We start from the raw sequence: 9,531 nt of genomic DNA, 5'->3' as shown, positions 1-9,531 counted from the left end.
GAGAGCTGTACTCTTTTTGGCTAAGAATATTAACATTAGTGCAATCTAGATTTGTTGAAACATGAAACTTGCCTGCCAGTGAAATCAAGATGGATTGTATTCTTTGAGCTATTCCTAGATCAACCAAACATCTAGAAACAACAAGATGAGACAGGTTTTTAATTCTGGCTGAAACTGGAATCTCCTTGCTTCCTTCATTTATGTCAAATTTGTTACTTCCATGTAAATGTCATTATAAACCTAAGGTCATTGCAGAGAAAAGGCATAGTTCAGGCAGTACTTACAAGTTCTCCTACATTGTTTAGGAGAAAGAGTTAACTGTGTTAATTTGAAGTCAGGTAGAAGGCAGGGCAGGGTGGCACCTCAAGCCCCCTCCACCTGTTGCAGGTGTTGCACAATTAGCTGGTGAATTGTGCAATTAACTGAAACCAGCAAAGTACCCATCATGCCATAAAAAGGTCCAACCAGCTATAAAAAGCTAGACCTTGAAAAGGTGTACTAACTTTATAGCTGGTTGGTATCCAGCTTTAATTTCCATATGTAGCAAGGTCTCCCCTGTATCTGGGAGACCTGTCAGCTGACCAGGCTCCTAGCTGCAAGGGTGAACCATGCCAGCTGGGGCTCCATGCACTAGGAGTCCTGTAACTGAGGGGACACAGTTCTGGCAGCTGCCAACTCTGGGTCCCAGAAGCCATGGGGCATGGCTGCTGTGGTCTCCCAACCTTGGGGTGTGCGAAGGCCTCAGGGCTGGGAGATCATGGCTCCTGCATCTCCCAGCCATGGGAGTGTGTGGGGCTCACCTGTGGCTGGGAGCTTGCTTTTTGCCAGTGCAGGGGGAGTGTGGGATCAAGATCTGAAAAAGTCAGAGTAAGAATTATCAAGCAGATAAAAACTGTAACAGTCCAAAGGCAGCATTAGTCTTCATTTTGCCTACATTTTTCTCAGTGTAGCACTTTGCTGTTAGAATGAAAGGTCATGCAACATTGCAGAAGCAGTTTTACTTTTAGGAATCTCTTGATATATTTGTGCATTAAGGGAACCTAAAAAGCACGTGGTAGGATTACATATTTACTGAGAAAAACAACTCACCTACTAGTGGGTAAAAAGCAGCCACCTCTGGAATGAAATGCTGCAGATGTATTACAATGTTCAGCATCACTGCACAGCAGTTTAGGGAAGGAAATGAATAGAAGTATAGCAAATAAGCTCTCTGGGAAAGGAATTCAGTTTCTGCATGTTTCCGTACGAAGCTGATATTATGTGTACTTTAAAACAACAAGCACAAAATAATTTACCACTGAAAGTCTAGCATGAACCTGTTAAACTCTGTTTGTAGCCTGCCTAATCTGATAGGAACTTCAGTGCACCCTAATACTATACTGGCCCATGGGGTCAGGGGAGAGATTGTCAGTTATTTAAAACCACTGCCACAATTTCCTGGATTACCTGGTATTTCTTTTACTGTACATCTCCCACTCACATGACCACCCCATCTAGTAAGTGATAGCTTACCATCATTACTTGTGATATTTTGCTACTTTTTTCTTGGGCTAGAGATGAAGCAGTAACAGAGAGGTAAAAGGGGATAAATTATATTATTAAGTTTATCTCATGCCCCTGCCTCAATTTAAACATTTCAGTTTGATGTGCAAAGTGTGAGGCCCCTCTAAAAATGTCTGAGGTAGAGGAGTCCATATCTAGTTGTTGTTTTTTTTGTTGTTGTTGTTTTTTTTACAGTTTTAGATTTCATTCTGAAGTGGCTTAATCTTTAACCTCAGATGTAAAATAATTTGATTTGATACAAAGACCTCTTTTGCTACTTACAAAACCAAAGCAAATTCTTATTGCTTAAAGTCAGGATGCAATCTACTCATCAGCTTTGTTTATGGCAGAAATGCTAACAAAAACTTCCCAAAACTATATTCCAATTTCAGGTCAGCTTTATCAAATGATGGCAATCCCCACTGTGTCCTGACACCTGAACACTTGGAAAAAGATTTTAGTTCTGCTCCATACATAGAAGCACTGACCATGGTTCTAACAATGGTCATGTGCCTACTAGCAATGCCAGTCCCATATTAAAACTGTAAGCACCTACACATGCTACACTCATAACATGAAGTAGCCTTGCACAGTATAGGCAAAGAACCTCTGTTACTGTCACAGATCCAGATGTGTCACAACTAAGCCTATAGCTATGCATAGCAAAAATACTTTAGTGTTCAATATCTGCATTTTGGGGTCTGAACCCATCTCCTTTTTCAGATACTTTGCTTCTTTTTACTTGAATGTGTTCTGATAGATTTTATAAAAGGTTACTCTACATTTAAACATAACAGTTTATCTGGACTACACATGATGTGAGGCCTGCTCAAGGCTACTATGAAGCAGGGAACCCACTTTGCAACGGAAGTTAAGTCCCTGAGGAAGTACATTTTCAACACACACACAAGTTTAATGCATAACTACATGGAGCTGATTTACAGATCACTGCTGTTGATGAGAGTCTATCTGTTGACTTAGTATCAGGTCAGAGAATGTGAGCAGTGAATGCAACCCTTTTGCCTTTTTCTGGAAGGAAACTTGCATGAATAAGGATTATCTGCAGTGTTAATAGCCAAATCTTTGTTCTGGTGTTACTCTTTTCATAAGGCCATACATACATAATAAGCTCTAGAAAAATTTTTTTTGCACCATACTCCAAGTCAGACTCAAGAGGTGGAAAACATCTATTTGATCACATAATTCATGTCCCAGAAAAGATCACTTCAGGAAAAGTTCTCTCAATGCAGATTTTTGCATGTTTTGCCCAGTCAGGTGTTAAAAATGTGTAGGCAGGGGACTTCCAGCACATCCTTTGGAAAGTTTCTCATGCACCAAAGTAAGAGAGGTCATAATAGTTTTTCTTCAATATCATTTCTATTGCACCTGATTTTGTATCACCTTGATCCATTCCCTTTCCCTCTTCAGTGTTTAGATCATCCAACTATCTGCAAGCTTGTATTTCTATTCTACCTTAGCTGCTGCTTATTTTTTAGCTCATTTAATTGATCAACACGAATCAATATATACAATATTCTAATAATGTTTCTCTCTTCTTTGATTTTCCTCCATTTTATTTATATCCCACTGGCAATAGACAAATCCCAAAATGAATGACACTACCCCAGTATAGTTTCACAGTTGAATGAGTACAGGGTGTATGTGAAGGAAAAAAACTCTTACCTCAATGACACTGTATGTTGCTCCTCAAGAATGCAGTAGCCTCAGTCATACCCTGACTCCGCTCATTGTACAGCAGACAGCTTGTATGAAAAGTTCTGCGATGGACAAGGATCCATCCTATGGCATGGATTTGCCACCTTCTCCTGGTGGTCCAACAATGAAATCAAACAGGTTCTGTTCTGTTTTAGGGTTTTTATGCATACAGAGCTGGTGGCCCCCCAAAAAGCCTGTTGTCCCTCTATCTACAGACTCATACACACACTTAAATGTGAGTGTATAATCCCATATCTCATGTTTGAAGGTAAGCACATGCATAAAACTGCAGGGCTATGGTGCACATTTTTGATCTTCTAGGCTCCTTTGAATTACTCCCCCATCTGAGTCAGATTTTATCAGCAAATATCACATATACCTTCCAGAGAGTACTAAATGAAGAGTGTTTTAAGATTCAAGTTGCTTAGCATGTTTTGTTCTCTGCTCTTGGATGCTACTTACTACTTCTGGTTATATAACCTCTCCACACATGTAATGGAATTGTCTCTTGGTATCTCTTCCAGCATTTTACTAAGGAAATGAAAATAGACAGCCACTTCTCTCTTTTCTGTATTAACCATATTATATATACATCTGCCCCAGGCTTTGGCTCTCTCTTTAATTATCCAGGAGTTAATAAACAATTGTCAGTTCAGTGAATGAATTATCTAATCTCTTAGCACTTCAAGATGCCCAACATTCATATCCATTAATGTGTCTGAATTTTCACCTGTGTTTTAGCAAGACCAATAAGATTCTTTCTAAGTTGCTTAGTACTTCCCTATGTACTCCTTTTATTTCACATTTGTAAAGGGTCTTTAAAACTTTGCTATCATAAACTGTATTTTTCACTGCCTCTGCTCTCTTGCAAGCCTTAACTGACTGTATCTGCTATGGCCCCCCAATCCTTTGCCACCTCTAGCACAATTACTGTATTTTCTCACATACAGCACAGCTCAGAATATAACATGCATCTTGTTTCTGAAAGGAAGAATGAAGAAAAATATTCTTCCAGAGTTATGGCTGAACAGAGCAGGGACACAGTCTAATCTTCAGTTCACTCACCCCCACTTTCCTGCTTAACTAAAGCAGAAACCCGAACTGCTGCTGAAAACTGGTCTTCATGGGTGGATCTGTGATTTTGAAAAAAAGGAGTCTCCCAAGCTGTGGAATAGGAGGAGAGTGACCAGGAGCAGCTAGCAGACTGCAAAACTGTCTTAACAAAGGTTAGCTTGATTAGTGGAGCATTAAGATGATTAAAAAGGGGAGATGATTATTAACACCTCTGGAGTGCAGAATTAAGTCAACTGACTCCTTTAGCTGCCTAAAGTAATACCACAGCAGCTACACTGTGGGGCAGGAATCAAAGCAGGGTTCGTCTATCCTGGTCAGAAAATCCGTTTCCTTGCTTCATACACATGCCCCAATTTTGGAGGGCTTATCTGCGAGGAAAGATGCATGTTGTATGTGAGAAAATATGACATTTTTTAACTTCATTGTATTTTTGAACAGTTACTTGTGAACCCACTTTAACCACATCTTGTTTCTTGAAATCTTGTCAGAGGAACTATAGTGTGCTGGCAGCTTACTTATAATCAGGAAGCTGTAGGGTAAAAAGGGCAGGGGACTGACCAATCTGCATAGACCCTGCATAAATAATCTTTCCCTTGGCATCCACTCTGCCACTGTGGGAGACAGGATACTGGGTTATATGGACCCTTGGATCTGGCCTAGTAGGGCACTTCTTACATTCTTAGCACCGTGAAGCCTTCTTTCACACAAACTGATTGCAGCAGGTTCAGTTTTTGCATCTTGTTCCCAGTATTCTTGGTTCATAAAAGGTTGTTTTCCTGCGAGCTAATACTCTTGTGCTATGCTGCTTCACAAAACACTTATGCATCAACCTTAATTAAAAAAAAATCAATCACAATTATTTCCCCATTATTATCTTGTTTGCTGTTCGTACCTCCACATTAAATATTCAACAGCGCATTTGAAATCAAATTGTTTCCGGGTCTGAAGAGCAATAGAAATACCATATAACAAAAGGCAATAAATAAAGTGACACTCAGGCAGGAACTTCTTTATGTTGATAGGAATACGTAATACAAGAGCTTCATACATATTGCAGTATTTTTGAGGCAAATGCAGTGATCAAAACAGGTGAGGATAATTTCTTGGGAAAAATGAGTTTAGAAAAAAAATTAATGGTCATTTCATTTAAATACCTCTTTACTACTCTGAAGTAGCTCCTCTCCAAGTTGAACAAGCAGTACAAACATTTAGATCAGTACAGAAGTTTTGACTATAAATGTATACATTGTTTAGATGAGATAACATTAGCAGTAGACTCAGGATTGTTTAGTACTTTCCGCACATTAAGTCAATAGGTATATACATTTGAATGTTTCAAACTTTGACTTAAAATGCTCTTAATTCTTATTTTCCAAGCATTCAAAGTGAATAAATACACTAGCATAAACCTGTTTCTTACATTACTTCATTTTTTTATGCTTGCAACTTAATATGGTGTTTTTAAAGCAACCAATTGTAGGGGAAGCAGTTAATGGCAATTAATTGAAAAAGTTTCTATGAAATCAAAATTTTAACTTCTGAAAACCAGGTCAAAAACAACCAAGTACATAAAGACCAGATACATGCTTGGTCCTTATTTACTTAATGTGTGAAACAAAACAAGTGTCAGTAAAAAGTTTTACAGCTGGCACTAATTGGATGTTGCTACAGTTAATACAAATTCTTTTCCTATGCTTTATATTAAATCCTCATCTATAAAACAGTGTTTTCTGTGATTTCACACCAAATGCTAGGAACAAAATAATTTTTCTTTTATTTGTTGAATCTTCATCCCCATGACAATAACTCAGTTTTGGTGATGTGAATAATAGTGTTTTGAAAGAACAGACATAGATTTAGTCAGTCTGTTTTGAGAAGGACAGGTAAGTTGGAGGGAAGAAACAAAAAACATATATTAGATATGTAACTTATTTTGACTATGAGAAGCTGCTTACTCTTCTGATACTTAAATGCCAGTAAAAGAAAGTGTAATTTAAATATTTAGAAGGATTTTAAAATATCTTTATTCTTATACCGTGGTGTAGCCTTTACATTACAATTACATGCCTTATGAAAAAAAGTTATCTGTACTGCTATATTACAGCTATGCCCAAGTTACAGTACTGCCCAGGTGACTGGCTGAATTAAAAACTTCCTGATTTTTTGAGTACTAAGATCAAAGTCGATAGCAAAGATGTTACCTGAAGTGCTAATGTTTTAATGCAAAATACAAGCACAGCGCCCTCCACAATGCTACATCTGAACATGGATTATTAGAGCCATTTGCAGATAGCAGTTTCTAGTACGCATGCACAACATTTATGCCAACTGGATGCTACAAAATGTCAGCATAGGCAGCCATTTACATGAATACTGATCTGCACTGAGTAATGCTGAGAACTGACACAGTACTGTGGAAGAGTGAATCAGAAAATGGTACATTTTCAAAACATATTTTTAACACAACACTTCTTGTGTAACTCACAAATGAAGAGTCTTCTACAAACATATAGCTATGAAGAGTATATTTGGGTAAAGTTGGCTTCACACCCTTGATGGGATGAAATACATTAGACAAAAACATTTTTAGTGGTACTTAAGAGTCCCTCTTACTCAAAAGGACGCATCAACATTCATGGACCAGAGTGTTTAATAATAAACTGAAGCACCAATGACTATAATATTCTACAAGTGTTTAGAGGAAAAGAAAACATAAAGGACTAATGGAGTATGTCTGCTTATATTCTTTTCTGGGATGCTCAATTTTTGCAGTTGTCTATGTTTTCATCATTGCTGAAGAAGCAGCCTGAAAACAGGTAAGCTGCAAATGCATGCTGCTTTTGAATTTGTTCAGTAACTCCTCTAATAACCTGTAAGAAAAAAAAAATTATAACTGCCAAATTGGAGGGTACAGTTTTTGAGGTGAACCAGTTAACAGGATCTAGTAACACAGTAGGTTATTAACATGACATGTGCCAACCTCTCAGTGAAAATCTTAAGGTAGGGATATTTCTGTAAACAAGAAAAAGTAACATTTTCTTCATCAGGAATCAGGAAAAAGTGTGCTTTGTTACTGGGGGGTAGAGAATAAATTAATCAGATGCTGCAGATGCATGCCCACTTTTCTTAAAGTATACATATATTGTTTTGTAAAGGTGCACTGACACATCAGTCCATATCGCATAGGCATCAATAAAAGGAAAAATTGACATAATTGGCCATCGGCTTTTTTGGCTGATAATGTTGCCAATAAATGCCATGTGCATGTGCACAGCTGCATAATGCACGTGACCAGCCTGGCAGCTTGGAGAACAGCACCTGGTTGGTAAGTCTGTTGCAGGCGAAGGAGCAAGGGGAGGGGGCACAGGCAGGCACTGCCCAGGTGCGGTGGGGCCTGTGCCTCATGAATAATCAGCCATCAGAATCTGCCAAAAAAAATCTTGTGTGTAAGGGCTTCAATTTTGCTTAACCCCACAAGGTACTGGCTAGATCACCAATAACAGATGCTTTATATTACATGGTCATCCTTCTATGATGGACCCAACAAAGAATTTGCAAATTCTTATAATTTCTCCCAATATTACAATGAAATGAGCAATCTCCTTGCTGTGATACCTGGGGTAAGTACAGACAGTCAAAAAATCCAAGGCTGAACTGATTCAATATTTGCAAGTTAGTATAAACTGCACAGATTAAACAAGTGAACAGATATTCACTTTTGATTCTGAAAATGCAGCCACGTTTGGCAGACAGCCTGGGTCAAGGCTAGCCCACCACCCTGTACGAGGGAATTGGCAAGGGTGGTGCAAAGCATCTTGAGATGCTGGTGGGCTGTGAGTTAACTTGAATATGGAGGAGGCCTGGGACAGACGTTCAATAAACCAGTTTAAACTAAATCAGTTAAGTCTGATACTATATCCATCCAGGTTTATCTTAAACTGGTTTCAGCCATTTTGAAAATGGTTTACATGCACTGAACTGCTGTTGTGTTACAGATCTGAACTGGTTTCTGATCACTTAAAGAGGTTTGTGTGTAATTTCTGTCCCTAGCCCAACTGACGAATACTGGAAACAGCAACTTCCAGGAAATCAGAAGAATCAGGAATTGAATAACTTGATAGTATTAATCTGCTGCCTTTCCCTAGATTTTCACAAACTCCTTTTTAAGGTACCAAAGATGTTAAACAGGGAGAGCACAAGAGAAGCAATTCAAACCAAAGCTCCCAGCAGTTCTTCCTTTGTTCACAAATACTTTGTTTGGTTGTCAGATCAAGTGCTAATCCCTGTTTAAGGATTCTATCTTGCACCCACTGAGTACAGCAAGGACTTGTCATACGTAACACATAGCATAAAGCTATGGTAAAAAAATGGTAGACATGCTATTGAGCTGCATGCTTTCAACTTTCATAGAAATGCTCTCTCTTAACAATAAACTTACTGAACAGGTGACCTAAAAGAGGGAGAAAATTGGGTTGTTCACAACAGTATGCTCCTTTTGAGCATATGTTGTTTCTTTCTGTGTGTACACATGCTGCCTATTACAAGGAACAGGAGTCCTGAACTCCACTACATCTCTAGGTGATTCTGTACCCCTACCTGCACACATACCGTGTGCAAACCTTTGTGTGAAAAGTAAAGTTTTGTATTTTTTTTTTAAATGTCTTGGTTTTCTTTCCCATCTACTCTTGAAGATAGTACTGCCTGAAAATCAGAGACTGAAAGTTAAACTGTTAAATGCCTATTAAACAGGAATTGAATAGTTATTGGGGTATAAGAAATGGGCCATATTTGATTCAGATTCAGCCCAAATCAGGGTCAGTGATTCAATTCATTGATCCGGATCACTGTCCCCAGTTTGAATTGGCTGAATCCGAATCTGAAGATGTGAAGCTGATTTTGAGAATCAGCAATGCAGCCATAGACACAGCTTTAAATGGTTTCTCTACATACATCACGGTACTAGCCGCGGCTTGTGAATGCTGAGATGCTGGGGCAGATGGACTGTCCCACAAGAGCTTGCCCCCCTCCCCCCGTGCTCAGCGGTGAACTTGGAAGTGGACCAGACGTACTTTCAGACCACTTCTGGGTCCGCCAGGGAGTGTGCTGACCCCCTCCCCCATGCCTCTCTAGCTCGGCAATCAGCCACAGGGGGACCTGGGTGCTTGCCCAGACTCAGGAGGCACCAGTCGCTGAGCTGGC

General features: G+C 39.1%; 1 protein-coding gene across 4 annotated transcripts in view; it reads right to left on the bottom strand.

The window, feature by feature from the left end:
• Positions 1 to 5,326: 5,326 nt before the first annotated feature.
• Positions 5,327 to 9,531, bottom strand: part of EXOC2 (exocyst complex component 2) — a 188,585-nt gene continuing 184,380 nt past the window's right edge. For 3 of the 4 annotated variants that reach the window (XM_019542496.1, XM_019542514.1, XM_019542524.1), the window contains exon 28: positions 5,469 to 7,202. In XM_019542496.1, coding sequence (XP_019398041.1) covers positions 7,109 to 7,202 — 94 coding nt within the window. In that variant the 3' untranslated portion in view covers positions 5,469 to 7,108. Of the gene's footprint in view, positions 7,203 to 9,531 lie in introns of all 4 variants that reach the window. The other variant, XM_019542506.1, reaches the window with a different exon arrangement.

The sequence above is a fragment of the Crocodylus porosus genome, unplaced genomic scaffold (genome assembly GCF_001723895.1).
Source record: "Crocodylus porosus isolate Cpor-Errol unplaced genomic scaffold, CroPor_comp1, whole genome shotgun sequence".
NCBI classification, from domain to species: domain Eukaryota; kingdom Metazoa; phylum Chordata; order Crocodylia; family Crocodylidae; genus Crocodylus; species Crocodylus porosus.
Note: the sequence above shows the minus strand (reverse complement) of the source record. Positions and strands in the feature narration are given on the sequence as shown.